Here is a 25000-nt window from a genome sequence, read left to right as displayed (position 1 = left end):
AGGAGAGATGAACCTTCAGTTTAAATAGAAGGACTTTGATGCTGATCATGTGCCAGTGGACCATATACTGTTGTAGGCAATGCTACTGGCTGCTTTCTCTATCGCTACTTTCTTGTAATGCAATGCATGGCCAAGCAATATTCTCTTCTTTCTATGCTATGGGGGTTGGTTCGTTGGTTTGTTTTTTGCCAGCCACTAAAACTACCTCATATTTATCACTGATAGCATTTGGAAGGGTTGACTAGAAATTCATCTTTGTATCTGAGAATCATGGTTTCCCTCTAAGTAAGACTGAGAGACAGATGCAGACTTGCAAAATCTTTTGAGGTATACAGATGTGGAGTATCTCCAGTTCAAGGGAGAAGTAAAAAAGGGAGTAATAGGAAAATGACTTTGAGCGGACCAAGGAGGAAGAAAGGTTACTGCTAAGTTAAATTAGTATATTAGAAGTACGGAACGTAGATAAGACTTCAAAAAACAACTAGGAACCTTGTCACTGTTTTTCTCTTTTTTGTTGTTGGTTTTTTCCCCTCTTCATCTCTGTTCCTTTTTCCTTGAAAGAGAGAGTAAGATGGGCCTTTTTAAATATAGAACACTTGAAATATCCTTATGTTTAAATAGCACTGGAGCAAGCAGTGGTTAAATCTGAGGAGGGTGGGTCATGTCCTTTTAGACCTCCTTCTCCAGGAACATGCATGGCTTGACTAAGATTTTATGAGCTCTGGTACAGTTAAAGGGAAAGGAAGGGAGAAGGATACTGTGTTTCTAAAACAATATTTAGCACCTTTCATAGAAAGAAACCCCATGAAGCTCGGTGACTTCTGAAATATTCTGCCACTGTAAGCATGAACCTCTGTCACTGAGGTCGATAATGGGTTTGACTGTTTCTTTACTATGGGCTAAATTCCAGGCTGTGTTGTTACTTTATACTGCACTCCATTTCTTGTCCTTGTTGTTATGCTCATTTCTGCCAGAAATAGAATGCAGCTTGACAGCTATCACTACAAGTGCCTGTGGACATCATATACAAGCCAAATGCTAGATGGTGATAAATATGTTATGATTAGACTTTGGTATCTAGATCATATGTACTACAGTGAAACCAACGCTTGTTCGCTCTTTTCTTCAGAGGAAGTAAGTTTGCATTAATTTAGAGGTACATTGGAAACAAAAATATGAAATAATCTAAAATCTTTTAAAAATTAATATTTTCAGCTTAATTGGACTTGTTGCTGGGATGAAAGACATCCTTTTTGAGTCTTTTATAATCCTATTTTTAGTGGTGCAACTACAGAAAGGTAAGAAGAAATGCTCTGTTCCTGCTTACCAAAGTGATAAGAAAAAACAGAATTCTTTGCAGCTGCAGATGTAAGAGCTACAGACATATGTAGCAAAATAGAAGAAGAATGCTGAGAAAGGGGATTCCATTTTAACCTGAAAAATACTGAAAAGAATTTTCTTGTTCACTTCTGTCAATGAATGCATGCTAGCCCTTCTTCCCCTTTGGCACAGACTATATGAAAAGCAAGGGCAAAGATTTGGAGGTGATGTTGGTCCTGTCTCTGCTCAAAGTTGTGTTCCGGAACAGGGAAGAGCGAGGTAGTGATGCATCCCGTTTGTAAACATCTGCTGAGGTGATCCATGGGAGAAGTTGATAGCACAACAATTGTAGCATGTTCTGACAAATGTAGGGGTTATCTGGTGCTGTAGCTAAGCACAGTGTTCCTCTTCTCTGGACTGGTGGGATTTATTAGGAAAAACGGCAGTCTTGGCTCTGAATCCCTATCTAAGAATGTTTGTCACTCGTGCTTCGTTTATACAGTGCCGTGATGAGAGAGACTTAATAGCTATGAGTGTGAAGTTTGTTATCAGCACCATATTTACTAACTTGTACCTTACCTTCCTCCATAACCCCTGATTACAGCCAGTAATATTAGGTAATTACTTTCACTAGACTTAAATGTACTTACAGTTTTACGAAATATACTAATTTTCATCAGGGCTGTTTAAACACATTCGTTAAAAAGTAGGATGTCTTTTTAGCATAAGTGACGGTAAATTCTGAATGAGTTGTCAGTACTGTTAAGATTTGTGAAGTTCTCTAATAGGTATTCAAGAAGGTAGCTTCAATGCCAGGTAATATCTGTATTCTGAAATGTTATGAAAGGGGTTTTTCATACTTCTGTTTGTGCTTGGTACAGTTCAGTTTTGATTTGCAAATTGCGTATATGTTTTTTTTGCATTGGTTTTAATTTTGAATGACTGTATCAAAATTGTTGAAGGATCCTTATTTGGAATTATTGTACTTCTGCTACTGAATTAAGATAAAGGCTTGCAATTGGTAGATCTGCCCTGTTCCCCCTCCCCAGTTCCTGTCCCCCCCCCCCCACCCAAAAAAAAAAAAAAAAAAAGGAAGAAAAGGAAAATCCATAATTTTTTTTACTCTGGACAGAGAGATGGAAATCTGGTTGTGTCCATAGGCTTTTTATGCAGTAGCCTTAGTCAGAGTGCATGAAATATGTTTGTACCTACTCATGTTTCCAAGTGGAATTTCCTAGATAGATGTACAGGAGTCTAAAGCATAATGAGATCTCAATTAAAGAGATAACAGGATGCTCTCAGTGCCCCATTGAGCCTGATCTGCTATGAGAAGTGAGAATTTCCTTCAGATAACATGTAAAAGTGGGGTTTGTAGGAGAGTGTTTAGCCCAGGATATTGTAATTGGATGCTAATTCCTTCCACATCTGTTGTCTTTTAACATCTCCTAGAGGTGCTTGTGTTATTGGAGTTCTTCCCATGAACGACTCCTTCTAGTACTGTGTAAGCAGACAGGGTCAGGTAATGGACACAAAAAAGGATACTTTACATCTAGTTACACAAAATCTCTCCTTGTGAACGTAAGTATGTTGACATTATCAGCAGACACGTGTTCATTTTGTATTGCAGGAATGTGCAAGTTCAGAGAGGCAGAAAAGTATGATAAGAAAACCTGGCATGAACAACCAGATTCCAGTGATGCATGAACACAAACACACACCAGCTCACAGATACACAAACATTCCAAGGCAAAAATAAAATACCTTCTTGGCAGATCTTATTCACACTTAATTGGCTAATTGCCCAACCTGACACTGGCACTGGCAGCATTACAGAGATAATAGTTTTTAAAGGGTGAACAATTCCTCAGCAGCGTCTCCAATATCCTTTGTATGAATATGTTTAACAGCAGGCATAGAAGTTTGGCCATTTTTTAAGATCAACATGTATTTCTGTTCAGTACATTGAAAGTTTCTTTGTGTGCTTGGAGTAAGTACAGAAGACAGAATACTTACGTTAAGCCAAATAATTTCATACGCGTATTCCTATTTTTGTAGGATCCATTTTCAAAACTTCCAGTAGTAGATGAGAAAAGAGGTCTGGGGACTTTCCAACATGACTATTTTGTATCATGGAGATTTAAATAGAAAATGTAAGGTGTTTCCCTTTTCGTTGTTACTGCTGGAATGCGGTAGAATGACCAACTAGTGATGGGTTAAGCTTACAGAAATTTATTGTTCAAGGGGCTGAATGGCTCAGGGGATTAGTAATTGGATACAAATCCTGTCACCTCCAGACTGTCTGTTCACATGCACCTCATCTTGATACCGACCACAAGTTGTTACTGTCTGATGATTTTGTGATAGCTTCTCTTTTAAAAGTTTGCTTTTTCGTACTCCAGTAAAAGCCACCATCAGAAATGGCACTGAAGTTTGTTGTCACAATGGAAAAAAAATCATGACTGAAGGGGCATGGAAAATGAACTTTAAATAATAGCAACTAGAATTAAAATTGGTGGAAAACAGAGGGATATTAAGAATTACAGACCAGTGAACTGTAAGTGCTGGGTAAATTGAAGTTATATTTTAGAATACAACTCTAAAACACAGTCATAATACCAAGGCAACACAGTGTTGCAAAGGAAAAATATTTCCAAATATTTATACGTGCAGGCAGGCTACTTCTTGTAAGGGAGTGAGCAAATATAGCTAGTCTGGATAGCCATGCATCTGTTAACAAATTCCTTTATAACAGGAGAATAAATACCTAGCTAGTTTTGTTATGGATTAGAGATTGATAAAAGAGAAACTTTTTAGATGGTTTAAGTGTGTCATACCACAAAGCATGCAATAGGCATGCTACAGCTGACCCACTACTGTTAAAAAAAAGAAAAGGAAAAAAAAAAAAAAAGGGGGAAAAATCTCTCAGACATTGTTATTTAATTGCCAGCACCATTATGAGATTGTTCTACTGAAACCATTGATTGTTCCACTGAGGCAGTTTGTCCATTTCATAATGTCTTACCCTGCACTGATCAAGCTGCGACTTTGATATTTCATTTTTAAGGGTATGAAAGGAGTCCTACAAATTATGCATTTGACAGATACGTCATCTAGTCAAAAGAAGGGAATTCCTTTTTCTTTTAAAAGCAGTTTTCTTTTTTGTTGTTGGACTCTTCAAAGGATGTGGTTGATATGTCACTGTGCTTCCCAAGGAGTTCTCTTGTTAAATTCGTTGTGCAGAAGAGAAGCGCCTGTTGAAATTGTATTGGTAGAGAAATTGGTGGCGTTTATATTTAACAGGGTTGTTCACACATTGTAGGCCCTTGTTACATGAGGTTCTGTGTGTCCTCCAGTTTGTCTGAATACGTTGAGGGCTGTACAGGCGGTGCTCAGCTTTTAGCAGAACGGAAACCTTTGTGGAATCATCATTTTTTCTGGCTCTTCAACTGCAGTTTAGGATGCACTTAAAAAATGCTAATAAAGAAGAGCTTGCATAAGTAAATTCTCAGAAATGTAGGATAATGTCTGTGCTCAGCAACGTTTTTAAGGTTCCACCTGTTGTAGGGGTCTTACGTGAAGTGCAGGGTATCCGCAGCACTGTCCCTCTTCAGGAGGAGCTAAATTGCACTGGACCATGTTAGAGGTGTTCAACTCTTGCTAGGTCAGAAATATTGTTCCAAAAACTCTATTTATGAGAAATTTAAAAACATTTCAATAAAACAAAATGAAAAAAAAAAAATCCCAGTTACTTTTTGGAGGATCCTGGGAGCTGGTATTTATTGGAAATTGTACTGTCTGTACAAAAAAGACAGTAGCTTTTTTGTTTTAGGTGGAATTTTTATATGAAACTAAATGAAGTTTAATGGCTTATAACATTGCATGAATTTGTCAAAACTGATCAGCTGGATTGCTACACAATGAATACTGAAAATGTTCTGGTTTTTAGGCTTATAATAGCCTACAGCCATTGAAAAGTCAAAATGTTATTTGATGATTTCAGAATGTTAATGAAATTATTATTAATACCACATATATTAATCTTAATGATATATGTAAATATGGGCAAATGTAAAGCTCTGTTGACACCAAAAATATTATTCTACTGCTGAAAGTAAACCCGGGGTTAAATTTCAGTGATTGAGCATAGAACAGTCTGCTCTAAATGCATCAATAAAAAAATCTATGATTAAGTTTAAAAATGTATACAAGCTCAGGAGATTTGGAGTGTTTGTTAGGACAAACAAATTTTGAAAAGGAATGGATGATTGTATTTGCTTTTAAATTAGCAGAAAATAGTAAGAGACTGCTCTGATTAAGTAAAAAAGATGTATAAATCTTTTCTTCGTTGTTATCTTGGTTTGAGATATTATCATATCTAAGAAACTTATAAGTTGGGGGGGGTTTGGACAGGGGGTAGTAGCATCATTCTCTGCTGTGGATTCATTTGGGTAATAATTTGATGTGACTGGCTTGATTTTTGTTTCTGTGCTTTCTGTTCTTTAGGTTAAAATGGTCCTTCTCTTCTAAAATGCATGTAATCCCACCCCCCATTTGTTGGTGTTAATCAAGCCATAATATGGTTTTTGTGTTTACTTTCTTTAATGCAAGGATGTGTTTTTTGTTTTTTGTTTTAGGAAGGCAGCAGATTTATGTCCAGGGAATGTAGAAATTTCTTGTCTGTAGTTGTATGTAATAAACAGTGTGATACTTTTTAATGTTAATTTCTATCTTGGATAAGCTAAAATTTGCTATTAGGATGTGATGTCTATATTGCAGTGTGAAAAAGAGAGAGAGTACTTTATTATATAGGAGAATTTCATGGCATTTTACCTGTTGAGGGCCCTGTAGAGCCAGAAGTATAGTACAGTGACTTGACTAAGTGACAGGCAGTAGCAGCCGTGGTGTCACTGTGTATTATCACCTCATGCTAGCTGGAAGCACTCCCTGAAGCCGATCTAGGTTGTATAGTCCTAGATGAGGTCTTCATGGGTGCTGACCATAAAAAGTTCATCAAAGTAATGAGGCGAGGCGAGAGCTTGGCGCTCATGGGCAGAGCTCAGCACCAAGGAGTGTGAACCGGCTCCAGCTGTGACAATAAAACAGCAGGTGGCTGCTGTCATTAGGGGTGGCAGATGAGGCAGGGGACTAACATTCAGCCCACAAAACTCTCATTTGTTAGCCATCGCCACTGTACCATGCAAAATAGCTTCCATCTCAGTCAATTTTACTTTGCAAAATATTACACAGTCGCCATAAGAAAATTAGAGCCTTGGGTTTACAGGTTCCTTGGATCTTATTATCAGAAAGCTCTGAACTGTCAGGTTATGTGGAGAATTGGACTTTTTTCTCCCCTGAACAGTTTGAGGATCTTTACAGTAATTTTATAATAGGGCATTTCTACCCAGGCATGTGTTTATCGGTTAATACTTTGGACTATTTTGTTTGTAACTCTTTACAAAATCAATTCAATCAATCCATTCAACTATGTGTTGCACATAATATTGCCTACTATTCAGTACTATGAAAGTTGCATACTGATCAGACTATTTCTGTCTCCAGGTCTGTCCAGGGACAGACATTTCATGTCATAAATCATGGTTTTGGGGGTTCTGCTAATCTGAGAGATTGTAAAAAGACGTAACAGCACTTTGATTTTTTTGTTTGCTTATTTCCATTTAAACAAACGAGAAAGCGTGTTGTATTTATTTAATCTTTACAAAGAATAATTTAAACTGCCTAAAATTTGAGGCCTTTCTTGCCTGAAAACTGTCCCAGGACGACTCAGCCCTCTGATGGGTAAAGTGCAGCGAGTCCTGTGGCACGTGGGACTTGTGAGTCAAACAGTGGGGAGCTGTCTTTGCTCCAAATTGAGCGCCATTTCACGTTACAAAGCTAAGCAGAGAGTAGCATGTCGGTGGTTACATGCTCTGTTCCATAGCTGTGAGCAACCTCTGGGACATACAGTGTTTTCAGGTGGTCATTTGGACACATAAGTGTTTTTGTGTACACATGCCTCAGTTATGAAAGTATTTATTAAATTTCAGTGTATTCTTAGAGAGGAATACATTAATGAAAATCAAAATGTGACGCAATACTGAATACAGTGGAGGAGTACCACATGTGTTGGCACCTGTGTTGCTGTCAGGTTCCCCTCTTACCAAAAGTGGATATGTGGGAACCCATCATTTCATGCTAGCACTTGAGAGAAGGCTTTATGGGGGTGTGGTTGCAATGGCAGGAAGGATCAGAAAAAGAAAAGCCCTGTAATTGAAGCTTCATTTCAGAAAGACATTGAGACTGAAAAGAATGTTTTCTTTTAAGAAAACATGGTTTATGTCTCTTTATTAGGACCAGTTTGTCACTTTGTATATAAAAACAGAAGTCCTGTAATTTATCCAGTTAGTTACGTACCTCAGAAGCTTGGTTGGCAAGCTCAGAAAAAGCCGAGTTCCTTTTATTGCGTCATTTCAGGTAATTTATCAATTCTCCTTTCTTTTTTAGATAACATGCTACCAGCCTTTGTTTGCAACAAAACTGATTTCTCCTTTACGTGTTTGTTCATATGTACGCTCAATATGTATATGTAAGTATATCTAAGCCCTTGAGATCACGGATGGTTTTTTTTCTTAATTCCGTTGGGTACCTGTCTAGTTCCCATCTCTCTCATGCTTGATTTGTGGCCAGAAATGGTCAGAGTTAATCTCAAATGCTGGCTGGGATTGGAATATTCTTTGCCAGAGAATATTTTCTGCTGTGTCACAGATATCATCTTTGATGACTGTACTGATTTGTTTGATCTATATTCCTTTGGTTTACCCAGACTGATAACAACCTTCATACCTAGTGCATGCAACATCCATGCTGGACTGCAGGAATGGCGCTTTTTTTTTTGGTGCAAAACATTCTAAATTCAGTGGGGTTTTTTATTGCCTTTATTGCTTCAATAAGAATTATATCTCAGGTGACTAGTATATTAATCCCTGTGGTCCTGGCTTTGGACTTCTGTATCTGAAGTGAGTCCTGCCGGACATCAAAGACAAACCTAAGAAATACCAGACTTTGCACTTAGCAGGTTTAGTGACCAGTAATTCTCCTGCTAAGTCTGTGGTTGAAGTGGTGAAAGGTGTTACCATGTGCTCACGGGGCAAACTGTTACCACCTGGAATTCTCATTTGGATAGACTTCCATGCTGCTCTTAATATCATCTGCACACTCTACATTCAGTTGCATAATCTGAGAGAGTTTTGTAGGTCTGTAGTGCTTGCAGAGTGTGTAAGAGTCTTTCTGGTCTGCATATCATGGTTTCTTCTATCAGTCCCTGTTACTTCCTTCATCCAATCTCCTCCCCCTTCAGTGGTAGGAGGAGAAAGTTGTTGCAGCTCTCAACTTCTGGGGACAGTTGGGGATGGCTGTGATGGGAGTAGCTGGAGAGACTGAGACGCCACATGGGACTGAAAAGTCCAAGCTTTTATTTATGCTCAACTACGAATGAAGATGTCTTTTAAAAAATCAAACATTAATCAAACATACCAGCCAAGTGTTAGGCATACCATACAGTTCGTCTGATGCCACAGTGTTTGGTGGTTCTTAGTCTCTGAGGTAGCAATGGCTAGGCTTGAGAGCCCTTGGACAAGGAAAGCCAGAACCAAGGAGTGGGTCCTCTTTTTTTCCCTGTGCTCCAAACATGTTTGCATGTATACAAGTACCAGATGCATTTTAGTAGATTGAAAGCAATCTGATCCAAAGCAGCACCTTGTTTTTCCCTTGGCTGGAACCAGTCTATTCTGATTTGACCAGGCTGTTGTTAAAGGTTCATCCATGTGGATGGTATGTCTGATGGTTTACAGGTTAGGTCCTGCTGTCACAGTCTTACTGTTTTTATGCAGTTGCAGCTACTTTGGCAACCAGATATTCTGAAGTATTTTCCTTTCTACCTTAAGTCAAACAGTCTTGTGGAATGCCTGGAATAAGACAAAAAGGATATGTTTTACAGCCGAATTTGTCTCACGAATAAACAAATCAACCAGCACTTGCTTTTCTATGTCAAGCAAAGACCTAGGGCAAGATTCGCACTACTCTCACAGATCAAGCAGACTGCAGTCTTCGCTCCAGCCACCATCTATCACCAGCAGCGTTTTCAAATTGTGGGTAAATTGTCAATAAAAATTGTGTGTGCCTTCTGATTGTGTTTGACTTCTGAGCAGTTCAGTCATCGGATAGTGACCAATTTATTCATCTCATTCTTTTCTTTGTACCTTGCAACTTTGCAAAAGACCACAGGCACTATAGATGCTGAATTGACTGAGTTACATATGGTGGCACTGCTACTGCAGGCCTTATATGTTTTCTAGCTCACAATCAACTATCTTTAAATTTGTTTTGGTTCCCTTTAAAGACAGGCAAGAGTAGATTCTTTTCATGATGAGGATTCACTCTCAAGATAGCTCTTCCTATAGAAACTCTGCATAAACCTGGTAACTCAGTCTGCAGTGCAATTTCTGAGCAGTTAGAAAGAAGCTACATCAAAAGTGACTTTTTCTTCAGGAAGAACAAAAGATTAAAATTAAGAATATTTGTTTGGCTCTATCCATTCTGATCTTAAGTTGAAACTCATTGGAACATCTTTATTTTGAGATAGTTTTACAGGCTGTTTCTTGCACTTTCAACATGCATAGACTTTGCTCGTTAGAGTGGCTGGGAAGTTCTGTGCAAACTGTCTGCAGCCAGTCAGGTATTTCAAAACTCCTCTCAGGGCATTTAGAGATGTGGTTCACCTGGCTTTCCCAAAATTGGATCTACTTTGAAGAACTTCCCACTTCAAACATTAGTCTGTTCATCCTGCTGTCTCTTTCCAGACTCTAATGATGATATGAGGAACTGACGCCTACTACATCAAATTCTATATCTGAAGCCCTGAGCATGCTATGAAATGGACTGGATCACAAGTAGGGAGACAGACCAATGTCTGAAGAAAGGGAGGGAATGGAAAAGAGAGGGACCAGAGTTATGGGAACGTTGGATGTACGTATTGTGAGAAAAGGAAGGACATAAGCGATTTCTCGGTGGCAAGGTTGGTAGGTGCTGTTTTGGATCATGATGCTTATAGCTGTAAACCTTCATGTCTGTTTAAAGCGTTCCTGCAGCCTCATTTAGCATAAGTATGTTCTCTGGTGTCATGTCTCTGGATGTTGATCATAATCTCTCTTAGATGCAAGGCACTTGCAACGCTGAGCCTAAGGTTTCGTTTTAGAATTTAGGCAAAGAGGTTCTGCGTTGTGGTAGACTGGTAGTTTGATAGCAGCCCTACAGAAAGCACATTGTGATTCTGGTTTTTTTTTTTTCTTTTTTTTTTTTTTAGTGCTTTGTGCAGCTGTTAGATTACCAAACACCTGTTAGAGGTGACAGTTACAGATGTTTGATAACCAATGAAAATTAATAGAACAAGTGATTCTTTTAGCTTAGAAGTGATTTGGTAAGGTGTGTTTAGAAATGTAATTACATACTGCTGCTGTCTACCGTTATCACTTAACATTCATTAACTCCTCTGAATATTGAAACAAACATTTCTTGTGGCGTACTAATTTTCTCATATATTTGTAAGGTGATTTCCTGACAGAGTGAACACCTTCTGACTTTAAAGTTTTTGCCACTGTTCAGCTGTTTTTAGTCTGCTCATTAAGCAAACAAAATAAGTAGAGAGCCATTTGTTTACTTAGAGTTAGCACTTTAGCAATTTACTGTATAATAAAGAGTCTCCTGTTTATTTCGGGTTTTTACTAGCCAGTGTTTTGGTGTTTGGTGTTTTTACTCCATGACAGATCTGTGGATATTTAGATGGACAGTAGATCAATTCACATTCAGTAGGAAAAATCAGATTTCAAACAATAATAAAATATTTTATTATATTTTATTTTGTTTGAGAAGATTACCCAGCAGCATATTGTTGATGTAGATTGTTATATTTAGTAATGGTGCATGAACAACTTCAGTTACCTTTCTAAGCATAGGTGTTTGGGCAGAATTAAAAGGTATGCCTTCCCTAAAAGTGATTGCATTTTGTTTGTTGCTTTTTTTGTTGGTTTTTGTTTGGTTGTTTTTTTGTCTGAACTGTTTTCACTGGTCATTAATATTTAGTCTCTTCATAAATGTTACTTTGCTGTGGGTTTTAGAGCCTTACTAATTCCTGATGTTTGGAGGCTGGGGGCAGTGAGGGGATGCTGCCACTTGAAACTCTCAATTGTTCCTTTAAGATGTCATAGGGTACCATAAGGAAAGATCCAGTTCCTCTTTTCAGAGAAGTCCTCTACTTTAAGCTGACTAGTAGTTCCCTTGGTTTGCATGCTGTTATTGCTTGAAACAGCGGACATGACCTTCTGGTGGTGTTTTATTATGGTATTATGAAATGCATAATGCTTTGGGACCTGTTCTGTCACTTTTTATGCTTGCACATCTGAAAGTGTTTTGGCAGAGTTTTATATGGTCCGAACTGTATTCTTATGTATAATATCATGCTGCATCATTTACTGAAATATTTGTCTACGCACTAGTGTTTAATTGTGCCATCCAGCCTATATGCTTTGAGCCACATGGCAAGTTTCTTTTGAAGTAATGTAAGTCCTGTTTTCAGCAGAGAATTATGCATTAGAGAGTACAGTGGCTTTCTCCCTCCTTTAAGGAGGCAAAGTGTGTGGTCATTGGAAACTGCTGTCAGTGAATATGGTATAGTTCACATGCACTGTATGCCATGTGAGCAGCTTTTTATCGTGTCTCCAAATCTAAAGGTTTCCAGTCGCGCTCTTAAGTTTCCTCTTACCTTTATGTTAATAACATAATAATTCATGCATCTGCTGTTGAAAGGTACTTTTTGTATTTAAAAAACCCACCACCACAAAAACCCCAAACCAATAAAATAGCTAACTTAGAGAAAACCTTCCTGCTTTCAGTTACAAAATTAGTAACTCCAGGTGAGGCACACAATGACAAATATATGAGTTCCCTCATGGGGGGAAGAAATAATGTAAATACTGCCCATGTATTCCTCTTTCACCAAGCCCTTGCAACAACAGACTAAATTTCTGTCCCAGATGCTTTACATTATAACATACATCTCTTAAAAGAGGGATGGTGAGACGACTCGTCAACTTTGGATGGCAAGATCTCTCCAAGCCAGCTTGAGTGGAACAGTAGAGGATGTTGGCCATTTTATTTAGTTTTCTATTCCTTTGTACCTACACCTCTTCTGCCAGAATACATAAAAGGATATAATTGTGCCCATTGCTGCTACCTTATGGCCATGTGGCTAAAAATTCTTTCAGATCTTGAGGGATGCAGATTGGTAACAGAAAGCAACAAGAATGTGCTGAGGGATTTCGCTCTCTTCTGGGTGATAAATGCAGGAATATGCAGGAACAACACAGTCAATTGATTGATAGTGCACAACTCATCCATAATGATCTGTCTGATATAGCAGTAAATTATTCTTGAGATTGATGCAGGTCATTGAACAGCACATTGACAATCCTGTTGTCTGTCATCCTGTTCAAAGCAAGTCAGGAACAGTAGCTGCTGTGATACTCAAGTCTACCTTGGGTGCAATCTGTGTACAGGTATTCCACTAATATAAGTTGTTGTCTTCTCCCTTCAGTTTTTGTATCATTGAGTGCTTTGGCTTCATTGCTAACTCGTTCCAAATAATAGTATAAATGAGCTGAGGTATTTTTAGAAGATAAGGTTGTAGCCTGTTGCACTGATGATGGCATGTTGACATAAAAATAATTTTTGAACATGTTGGGTTTTGAACTTCAGCAACAAAACATCTTCGTGGTAAAGTTGAAAAGTTAATAAAACATTAAGAAACATACCTGATTCTTGCATGAAAAATTTTAATACAAAGGCCCACCTTCAACCTTAAGGCAGAAGGGATAATAATTCTCAGAAATGTAAAACTTGTGTTAGTGTTTAGATTTCATGAATTACTATGATAATCTTGATGTGTTACTCTGGTTGTCTTGTTGGTGGCAGCAAAGTTGTCCTCATTTGCCTCTTTTGGCTTCTTTTTGCAAGAGAAAAAGTTTGCATAATCCAGTCTGCCAAGTTGCTCACACTTGAGGATGAGGAGGAAGGAGCCACATATGCCAGATGTATGTGGTTCACTTCCCAGTTTAATTAAGAGTGTTAGTGAGGGTGGAGCATAAAATAGCCATATCATCCTTTAACACATGGGGTCAGCAGGGAGTATAAGGCAGTGGGTCACAGTGCTCTCAGCATCACAGACTGGGTGATTATGCATGACTTGTTAACCTTCTGAAATGTTATTGATTCCTTTTTTTTTCTTTGTTAACTTAAGAAGAATAACCGTAACTGTTAGGTGGAAGTAATAAGACCTGCTTCATTTGGCTGCTAAATGAGTCAGCGGAAAAACCCAGCTTTCCTATGCAGGGTTCTGGGACCTAACATCCTGTCACAGAGGGCATGAAGTTTTTCAGGTATTTGGATGTTTTCCACACTAGACTTCGCCCTGCCAGATATTTACTTGAGCCTGACATCTTGTCACAAAGGGCATGAAGCCTTTCAGACTGCTGGATATCTTGCACACCAGACTCTGCCCTGCCAGATACTTTTTTTTAAATTGAGTCCCTCGCGCGCAGTCATGCAAGAGAGTTATCAGCGCCCCAGTCTGGACCCTTCAGAATCAGCAAACATCCACGAATGATGGACTTGAAGAAATTCCCAGGAATTTAGGCTTTTGATGGATGGGAAAAAAGATTACTTGTTCATAGAAAACCATTGCTTTCTGGGCAGTTCTGCGTTTCCTCTATGATCTTGTTCCTGAAGCTGGCCTGCTGAATACAAGATCTTGACAGACAGACAGACAGATGAGTTTGGGTAGCAACTTTTTATATAATTCTGAGACTTTAAAAACGTAAAGTTTTTGCATAGACTGTTTATGTACTGTTTGACTAAGTGCTGATTTGATGATATGAAGTTCTACTTTTATGTGTACAATTCTAAAGTACATGCAAAAATCTGTAATTGCAGGTTCAGATTTTATTGAACATTCTAAAATACACATGGGTCACAATATTCCTTGAGATACTGCACTATTTCTCTTACTAATTGATACACCTGTTGACATGACTGCATGTGAACCACTCATTCAGCTACAAAAAATTAGGGTTTGCAGCATATTTCAAGACATGGTAAAGAACAAGAGAACTTAATTTAGATGATAAGAACTATTGAGTCTATGTTGTTATTTACTTGCCTTGATTTTTTGGTTTCTTGCCTCAGGTGAAGATATAGGGATATAAATTCAAGCATGGGTCATGGAAAACAAAAACTGATGCAGACAGGATAATGTATTATTTCCTCATGTTCTGTGATGGTGCATAAAAGTTTGAGATCCTTCTCCTTATTATTCCTTGAAGCTGTCAGATATCCCAGGTGATTTAGCCAAAATGGGAGACCATTCTATACTTTCTGAGTGCCTGAAACCTATGATAAAACCAAACTCTAAATACTAATAATTAAAAAATAATAGCATTCTATTCTGTTAGGGGTTTTGTTTCTTGTTTAGTTGTTTGTTTGTTTGTTTGGTTGGTTTTTTTGTGGGTGTGTGGCTTGTTTTGGTTTGGTTTTGTTTTAAAAAAAAAAGCCTTTCAAGGACCTTTTTAAAACATCCTGTGTACTTGGGGACTGCACATGCCATGCAATATCTTACCTGTGTTCTCAGAGTTCAATTCATGTATAAAGAGGTTCTGGACAGTTTAAAGGAGATGTAAAGGATATTGAGAATATGAATAAAGGGTAGATATTCATTGTTATTCTCCTAGACATTTCTGCCATCATTGAACATTGTTGTCTGTAAGATAAATTCTCCAAGAGCAGTTGCAGAGAGCAATGTGTCCACTGAGAAGTGATTTAAAATTGCTCTTCAACTGCTGGATACCTTGTTTGTAGAGCTCCACAAAAATAAATTCTCATGCTGGTCCTCCTCAGCAGTTATGTGCAGTTACAAGATGACTGGTCTGTTGACATGGCTTCGAGAGACTTTTTGGTAGAGGTAAGATGTAGTTCCTTCCTTGGAACTAGACAAAGGCTGAGCACTTGGTAAACACTCAGGACAAATGACTTTATGGTCCAGAATGCTCCTTTTGGTGTCTGTGTGCCTGATTTTTTAACTTGGCTTTTCACTAACAATTATGTACATATTTTTTTAAAAAAGCTATTATAGATTCAAAACATAATAAAACCTAGAATCTTTTGCCCTCTCAAAACAAGATACTTCAGAGAGCACAATTCTCTCCCTGCAGAAAAAATGAGAGAACAGACAATACATGACAGATTGTTCATATTCCCTGGGTACTGCAATGATAAACATTGTACATGCTGAAGAACTCGTATTACACTAGAATAAAAAGTGGAAGTAAAGATTGTCCAATATGTTTCTTTATTCCCAGAATTAGAAGTCCCTTTGTTTCTTTTGTACATTAAAATGTGCTTTTATAACTGAAGACCAGTCTGTAGAGGCTCCTAAAGCAGTTACAGACATTTTGAAAGTGAGTCCAAGTACTCTTTGAAGACTGCTGTGGAATATAAGTGGGCATGTTCCTTCAAGGCCACAACTGTTCTAAACTGAAAACAGAATATTCTGCAAACTTATTTTGGGAAAGGTGCTCATATATTTACGACTGAAAGTTATTGGGTTTTTTTATATCTAGCTAATGTGCAAAAAATTGTCCGTAGAGAGTGTGGATGCTATTCTAAAGCTCTGTGTAATTTTTTTCAACTTGTGTTTAATTTATCCTGAAGTTTGAACATAAAGTGTTCATAAGTGAACATAAGATGGAGGGTGTTGCTAGTTTGGAGCCAGAGTAGTTGAAAACCACTAGAAAAGTTAAACCAACAGAATGCCACTGCAAGCAAACGAAATCTACCTACTCGCATTTTTCCACTGCAAGAGGAGGCTTCTAGGTGCAGTCTTCCTAACGAGTGGAGGGAACTCCCAGTAACCATGACTTGGATGTATAGACTGGACATTTCAGCCTCACAAGAGCTGACCCTCCGGAGAGCAGCTGAGCTGTGGCTTCTTGTCTTCATGCGGGTGGGGATGAGGATGTCCAGATCAGAGTTTGTAAAACTGGTTCCAGGCCTCTAGTCTGGCCTGGTTTGCATGTATTGGAAACAGCAGAGTATGGCAATTACAGGGTTTTCTTACTCCCTTTTGATGTGTTTCTGAAACCAGTTAATTTCTAGCATTTGAACATATCTTATTTCCACTAGAATTAAAAAATAAGAAATGAGAAATTCGGCAAAGCCTGAATTGGTGCTTACTGCAGCTGATAGAAAGATTCTCTTTGATTTGAAGATGTGTTAGAGCAACATGTATTAGGCCATTTGAAAAGGCTCATGTCTTTCTATTCAGTTTTGGCAGTATCTTAGGAATAACTGATGTACGTCGGCAGAGGTAAATTGCTGGCATACATAAACCCAGTATTTTTTTACTACTAAACCACTAATATCTCAGAAACCCAGGGGTAACAATGTACTGAAAACACTGTGTTTGTTTTGTAAAGCCAGCAAACACCACTACCACTTGTCTTTTAAAATCACTTGCAGTATTTGGTAAACATACACAAATAGTTCCCACACCTGTCTTTTTTTTTCGTTAGGTTGTCCTCAGACTCAGCATCCAAACCAAGACGTTTAGATGTGGCCTCAATTCTAGGGGGAAAAAAAAATCTTTTGTTTCCATAGGGCTGTCTCTGTTTTTAATATTTCTTTTTTATCTCATTCTCAGTTTCTTATGAAAATAGCAACTTTGCTTGTATTTTTAAGGCCTGAGTCTGTAAGGTGGGGAGCTATGCTGCGCTATGCTGAGCACTCCAGGCTTGCATGGAGGCATTGTGCACTCCTCAAGTCTTAAGTCTTCAAGCCTTACATTAAAGGCTTAAAATGTTAGTAAGTGCTGAGGCACTTACTGAGTCAGTCTTCATTTTATTTGTGCTGTGTAACAGCAGCAAAATGGTTACTCAGAACCTAGATACAACAGAGGGGAGTCAGTTAATGTGAGATTAATGGCTTCACATTATTAACAAGGCCTTTGTCTTTGATTTTGCAGAAAGTTATGTCTGTCTGTACCCCCTGCAGTTGTGTGGTATAAGAAATGTTCAGCTTTTGTTTGGAAGCTTCAAGTACAAAGGCTCAGAAGAGAAAAAAAACTTCCCTAGAAATACTGAGTAGCTGGTTGAGATCTTTATATTCCATGCAAATAGCAATGTATGCCTTTACAACTTTGCACATTGCCCTTTCACAGTAATATCTTTGGTTTAATTTCCCTTTAAAGAAGGGGGAGAATGGAGGTTTGTAACAGGAAACACAAATTTTACTAAATTAAAATGTTTGGTACCTTTCACAGCTGTGTGGAAATGGTCTGTATTTCTGCCAAAAAGCAAGGGCAGTATGGTTTGAATGCCTTGTGCTGTTATTAGAATACGTTTTTATTTTTTTACAATTATTTTCCCTATGTACAGTAATTCTGATAACACTTGCATGGTAATGATGGTAACGGTGTGACAGATTATTCACATTTGTAATGATTATGATTCCATACTTACAAATTGTGTAGGGAAGAGTATTTAAGATTTTTTTAAATGTCTTTTTGTAAAAAAAAAGGAAACGGCTATCATTTAAATATGAGAGAATTATATTCTTACACCTTAAGGGATGCACAAGAGAGATTCTCTGTAATAATGTGAAAGTGCCCAAAGTAGATCGGACATGGAGAAGCTACATAAACATATTTGTAAAGGAAAAGTACTGTCTCTTGGCTTTTGTGGCTCTTATACCCCATAGTGCTAACATTTTACAGTCCTTCCATTGTCCATTACTGCAAACACGTCCAGATGAATTCAGCGTTTAATGTTAAAAATCTTATAACATGCCAGTTTGATTTGTAGCCCTTCATATCATGGAATGCTAATTAAAATCATATTTTTGCATATGTCATGCCTTTCATGTACATATGCAAATAGAGTCTATTGCCTTTCAGCTATTAGTAATTAACTTTATGAAGGACAGCTGTAATACATAATTAACAAAAATGTTTGCAAGCCCTTTTCACACTGGAAGTTGCAGCAGTAAAATTTTTGCTTATCGAGAGAACCATTTTTAGTTTGAAGCTTCAGTCTGATATCTAAATTGTTTGAAGCAGTCACGTGACATAATTAAATTGATGTTATGGTCTTATCAGCAGAAGAATGGTACTTGATAGGCTCCTATCTGGTTCAGTATGTATGTCACCAAAATTAAAGTAAATTATCTGTGTTTTGTTTGGTAGAAGCATAATGCCAGCTAGTATAGATTTTGTTGCTGCTGTTGATGCTTTGAACAGCGTTTTGCCAGTTTGAACAATATTCCTGCTCAAAGTGTGGTCATGAACATGTGCTTCACGTTTTCCATCCTTTTTTTCACAAGGCTATAAAATAACTAAGGCCATTACTTTGTTTCCCTGTATATCTCTTTAAATAATTAATATAAAGAAGTTTGACCAGATGTAAGAAGTGATTAAAGCATCTGATCTTGCTGTATTTTTGTGGCACTCGTCAAAAACAATAGAACTACTTGTATGAAGAAGCGTTGTATGATAGGCCCACTAGGCTTAAATAAATTCAAAGGTGTAACTAAAGGTGTTAGTTTATAACATGAGAAAATGTTATTTAGGTAAAATAGACTATATTATCAGTATTTTGTATAAGGCATTCTAATTTGCAAAGGGAAGCAGAAACAGGTTTTGCATTCTTTGACGAGCAATGTGTGGTTGTGATTACTTATTTGTAAGAAAAAAAGCCAAGTGACTACAATCTGAAGAAAACCTGTCATTACAGAATGGAGTCCCAGATTTAAATTATAGTCTAGTGGGGTTTTTAAAAGTCCATCTTTAATAAAGTATCCTCGAGTGCATGCTCAAAACAGAAAAATAGAGTATTAAAAATATTAATAAAAAAACCAATAACCTTGGGTTTTCTCTTTGTTTGGTAGGGTGGCGTTTGTGATGAAGAAGCATTTGAATACTCATTTACTGGGCAAGCATGGAGTTGGCACACCCAAAGAAAGGTAAAGGACTTTAAAATTCTTTCCCATTTTACCTTATAAAATGCGTGGAGACCTTATCTGGAATATTGAGCTTACCCAAATTAAAGTCACCTGGACTTTTAGCCCAACTCCAACTACAGAGGGAGCTAACATGCTTAAGTGCTCTGCCAGCTGTCGGTGGGTGTCAATAGAAAATCGCTGTAGAAAGCGATTCTACATAAAAGATGTAGGAGTTGCACTTTTTGGGTTTTTTTTTTTGACAGTTTGTATAATTTTCTCAAAATTTCCATAGTTGTAACTGTCCCTGTCACTGTTGATCAGTGAGGTCAAAGTCACAGAGGACTCAAAAAGAAAGTTTTCTCAGTGTTCTTGGGCAGAAACAGAGATCTGGTGTTTTGCCTATTTTTAAAATGAATTAATTTTTTTTTTCAATCTATGGTCAGTTAGTTATGTTCTAACATTTTTTTGCAAGCAGGTTATTTTTTCTGTGGTTTAAAATGTAACTGTTTTACAAACTAAATGGCACTGTGTTTGCAGATAAACAGATTTTGCCTCAGATTTATTGGGCATATGGTGTATTGTGGCATAACTGTTGCTATTTCATTGAATTTCGGGGGCAACTAGAAGCTTGACAGTTTTTGGATCACCAGAAGATCACATACTCTTTCAGTCTGGGTTGATGGAGGTATCCTAACTGCAGGGTTCATTGCTGGACACTTGATACCGTTTCAAGCATGATTGCCTTGTAACTTGTTCTTCTGGTGTAGGTGCTCATAACTAAGAGTATTTTCTGGGTTTGATATGAAAGAAGGGGAAAACAAATGATAGCTAGGAGTCGTAGAACACTGCAAAACTCTAGGTCATGTTCACGTCTTGTTAAAGACACTGGAAATGGTAGTCCATTAGACCCTTTCCTCACAAGTTTGTCACACTTAAATCACTGAGTGACCTAAGAGTAGAGTTTTAAATTAACACATCATATACACCTGATGTTTGACTAAGCACCTGTTTAAGTGGTGCTTATATTTTTAATGAGATTTCCTCCACAAAGGGCTTAACCAGAATTTCCCTAACACATGGTCATTTAAGGAGTTTTGAGATATTCTGTTCCATCTAAAACAGAGAATGATGCATCGGAACAACAATTACAGTTTCATCAAAGCAGATATCATATTAAAGTTTATGCTGGTTATCTTTTGTCATAGCGCAACAATTACAACAAATGTTTTGCTCTGGTGGCTTATTTTATGACTGGAAGCATTCAATACCAATATGTTCTTTGCAAGGGGGTACTTACTGTGTAATCATCATAAATACAACATAGAGATAACTTGCGTTACCCTAGTGAATATGTGTGCAATAAAGGATACATACAATAGATTTCCAAATATAGTATCGTAGCCTGAGAGGCATAGTTTTAGCGATCGTCATCTTGAAATGAATTCCTTAACAAGCAGGAATGCTATAATCTAAATCGGTTCTTGCTGCCTTTTGTTTGTGTGTTTCTTCTGAAACCCTTCTGGCTGTTTCCATTTTCCCCATTTCTTCCCATATTCCTCAAAGGCTTTCAGGCTGCCCTTCCAGTGTGGCGTGAGGAGGGGGAGGAGGCGGAAGGGGGGCGGGGGGAAGCCCTCCCCTGCCACCCCTCTGCAAGGTGACAGGTTCACAGCCCTTGCAGCCCCAGCTGCCCGAGGAGCGGAGAGCCCAGCCCAGGCCTGCAACCTCCCTGCCCCATCTGCTAGTGCAGGCGGTTGCAGCTTTACCCCCAGGCCAGCATAAACAAGTGGTATTTGAGTGACTTCATACTCTCTTCTTTTGAAATGTCTTCATCCGTCTTTTGACTATTTCTTACCTACAATACCTTTTTAGCTGGCACTTAGCTTAGTGTAGAGCAGCATCAAATAGTAGTGGCAGAGCTACAACAACAATATCATTTTCTAGCAGCAGTCCCTCACTGGTGGTGGCGGATGTTTAAGCCACATGATCTAGTGCAGTAAATACCAAACCCCAGTTACTTTCTTTTCCAGCTTTCCCTTCCTATTACGAGAGAGTTTGATGCCTTTTAATGGCTTTAGGAACCAAAGAAATCCTTCTTCAGCATGTTAAACCATCTCTTTGGGTATAAACATATTATAGATTAAGTTATGTAGTTTTCTTACCTATTTAAAACATTAATGCTGTGATTATAATTTTGCAAGCTTGCTGTTTTTTAATTTCTCCAGGACAATATAATCAGTTTATTCTTTATGTTTTGAATTTGATTCTGCCCTCTGATACATTGCATATTATAGCAAATACTAATAGAAGCTAGCTAAATAGGCTGTGACAATTAAATTAATAATGCATTTTATTTGCAAGTGTTTAGTCTTCATGGTTTGACTGATATATGCAAAGATGGTAATTTATTAAAAGTAAATTCATGTAATTGTACTACAGAATTTGATGGACCAAAAAAAGTTGTCAGCATGACTATCATCAAAAACAGAAAATTGAAATAAGTTCAAAAGGGTGCTTGAAAAAAATAGTTATATACTCTGAGAAATTGGTGCCCTTTTAACAAACTTCTCAGAAAGGAATTTCTGGTGACAAACATTGAGGTAGTTCTGAGAGGGAGAGAAAAAAATACATTTACAGTTTAGTAAGCAGTACTGAACTAGTGTGTCTTGCTCTCTCTAGGTTTCCATAACCCACAACTATTGCTTTTTGTATGCACAAAAGGGAGGTGTCGTGGAGGCTGTGGAAATGTTTGCCTGTGCAGATATAGAAAACAAGTATAATTTGTAATAAGATTGCTCCTAAAACATTTTTGTTTTGAAATATTTCTTTTTTTTAAAGACAAAATTGATTTAAGGGGAAAATACTGTGTGGTTCAAAATCACAGACGTTTAAAAACATAGCCTTCTAGTAAAATGCCTGCACATTTCAGCCACAAAAAACCCTACTGCTTAGTCCATTACGATCATTACCATTTAATAGCTAACTCAAAAGTGGAATGTTTTAACACAAAAATTCCTCTAAGGTATCTTTTCCTGTTATTGGAACTGTGATACTGATTTATTGTCAACCTGAATGTGTCTCAAAACTGGCATGTTATCTGCTAAGTCCAAGGCCAGTACGTATTTGGTACTTCAGTGTCAGTAATCTTCATGGGACCTATAACTATACCTTATTGGCAGGATAAATCTTTGGCTACACCTTTATTGTGTCTAGGAGACAATGTGGTTGAGGACAAGGTGAATGCATCAGTAGTGTTAATGGTGCCAAGTTCTAATTTCTGTTACATTGTTACATTACTTAGGTGTAATCTGTGGCAAAACACAGAACAAATGAAGATGATTTACTATTGAGTAGAAGAAATATACGTACACACACACACACAAATATGAGCAAGAAAAAAAATAAAATCACTAAGCCATTCATCAGTAAGACCAAATTTTACCACTATTAAGCACAACTCTGGATCTAGAAATTTTTCATATGAAAAATACTTTTAACTATTCTTTAGAGAGATTTTTTCAGGATACCATTAGTGCTGTACAATATGCATTTAATAGTGTGTAAGGTTTGTTAACTAGAATTGTACCTTATACATCTGTTTGAACTATTTTTATATGTTTACCACAGAAAGGCCTTTACTGACAGTTGTTTAATTACCTCATCTTCCTTATGAATTTTAAATGATGAGTTGCCTCTGGAACACCTTCTTGCATATGAGTAATCCCATTGAGTCAAAGAGGATCATTCATATATATAAAGTTATGTGGAGCACAAACACTTGCTGAACTAGAATCTGTGTTACAAAACATTTTCTGTAAAGGTCATTAATAATATGTTTGGTTTTTGTAAGGCTGTTCTTGCATTTTTTTGTGTGCTTAAAACGTGTGATCAATGTTACAGTGCTAGTAACACCATATGAAGATCATATGATTTTCAAATGATCTTAATTGATTAGAAAAGCTGTGTAATGATTTCAACTTCAGAGCAACATCTGTAAGTAAATACCTATTACTGTGTAGCAGCAGCCTAAATATATTTGAGATGTTTTTTCAAATAAGGTTGGTAGACACTTCCAAAATTTGTGTATTTTTTGCGCAACTGCTTTGAAGTAAAAAGAGGAATTTCCTAGGTGCCTGTTGTTCAATATGCTTGCATAAGACCGTGTGAATTTTGGATTATCCAATGCTACTAATGTGTGGTATAAATACTGTGAAATGTACTGCGCGGTGTGTCATTGGAAGGCATTGTTGAGGTCTGAAAGAAAAGTAGCCAGAAAAAATGAATGGGAGTTTGATGTTCTTTATGCTCTTTAGAAATGTTTTTGTTATAAATTGCATTGTCCTGATATTTCCATTTTGAATATAGAACTAGAAGTGAATGAAGCCCTTCAGTCTGACCCTGTTCTATTTAATGGAACTGTTAATCCTTCTTTTGAAACTCTTTGATTAAAGACATTGCTGATAGTAACTATTTGATATGCCTGTGTTGGATAATATTCCCCTGTACTTGCAAAGTAAAAAGATCCAGTTGTTGTTATAGCAGATTTTGGGAAAACAAGCGGCAAAAGTCACAGAGTGATGTGTCATACATACATATATGTATGCAATCATCTTGTAATAACTCATGTTCTGAAAGAATGAGTTTTCTAAGTGACTGTCTCACAGAAAGGTTTCCAGTTAGAGGTGTTGGTAGTTCATATGGATGCACAGAGGAGAGACTACCTGTAGCCACTGGAGGGTAATGTGCTGGGTCTGGCCATCAAGCCTCGTCATCACCTTTTACTGCTTCTTGCAAACAATATTGAGCTTTTCAACTGAAACCTAACATTACTAGTTTAGCGGGATGTGAATGAAAAACTTACTTAATTGATTGTTTCCTGCATTTGGCTTAAAAAGGATCTTGGAGAGTTACAGAATAATTCTTTGGAAAAGCCCTAAGGAAGGAAATGCAGCTTTTCCTTAAAGTATTTACTAGTCAGAAGCTTGTGATGAGAGGAGGGAAATGGAAAGGACTCAACATTTTAGCGTTGGTTAGGAGCTAAAGTTTTCCCCAAGATCTGTGTTAAGCTTTCAGTACTTTGGTGGCCTACTTGACCTTTGAAAATATTTTCCTGTGGAGTTCAGCTCTTGGCTGGTGCTCTGCTGTTTCAGGGTGTGAGTGTAGGTGTAAGCTGCACAGTCGCTTGCTGCCTGAGCGCTCCTCTCTCTCTGTGGCTGACTCCAGGAATGCCAGGAAGCCATTAGGGTTACCTGAGCTTCCTCTGGTACAGAAGTAGGTGAAGTGCTGAAAATTCACAGCTAGCTTTTCTCTTGGCTTGCTGTCTGTAACGCATCACATGCATTTGCTTTGCTACAAAGAAAAGGGTAGGCAGTCGTTTATGCTTTTGAAGACTGCTTCCACAAAGGCAAGTGATAAATTCAGCATCTTATCAGAAAGAAAAATAACAACTGAAGGACTGTAAAAGAATGAAGTTATTTTACTACTGCTCATTATTTGTTCTTCCTATCAAATCCTGGCAATCTTATAGTTTAGCTCAGGAGGGGGCAATCTGAAGTAAGTTTATTATAGTTGTCAGGTATGATGTGAGATG

At 37.6% G+C, this 25000-nt stretch overlaps 1 protein-coding gene across 3 annotated transcripts in view; it reads left to right on the top strand.

Moving 5' to 3' along the window:
- Positions 1 to 25000, top strand: part of ZNF407 (zinc finger protein 407) — a 350717-nt gene that overhangs the window by 117916 nt on the left and 207801 nt on the right. For all 3 annotated transcript variants that reach the window (XM_075084575.1, XM_075084577.1, XM_075084576.1), the window contains exon 4: positions 19360 to 19434. In XM_075084575.1, coding sequence (XP_074940676.1) covers positions 19360 to 19434 — 75 coding nt within the window. The remainder of the gene's footprint in view (positions 1 to 19359; positions 19435 to 25000) is intronic.

This window comes from Phalacrocorax aristotelis, chromosome 2 (assembly GCF_949628215.1).
Source record: "Phalacrocorax aristotelis chromosome 2, bGulAri2.1, whole genome shotgun sequence".
Lineage (NCBI taxonomy): Eukaryota > Metazoa > Chordata > Aves > Suliformes > Phalacrocoracidae > Phalacrocorax > Phalacrocorax aristotelis.
Note: the sequence above shows the minus strand (reverse complement) of the source record. Positions and strands in the feature narration are given on the sequence as shown.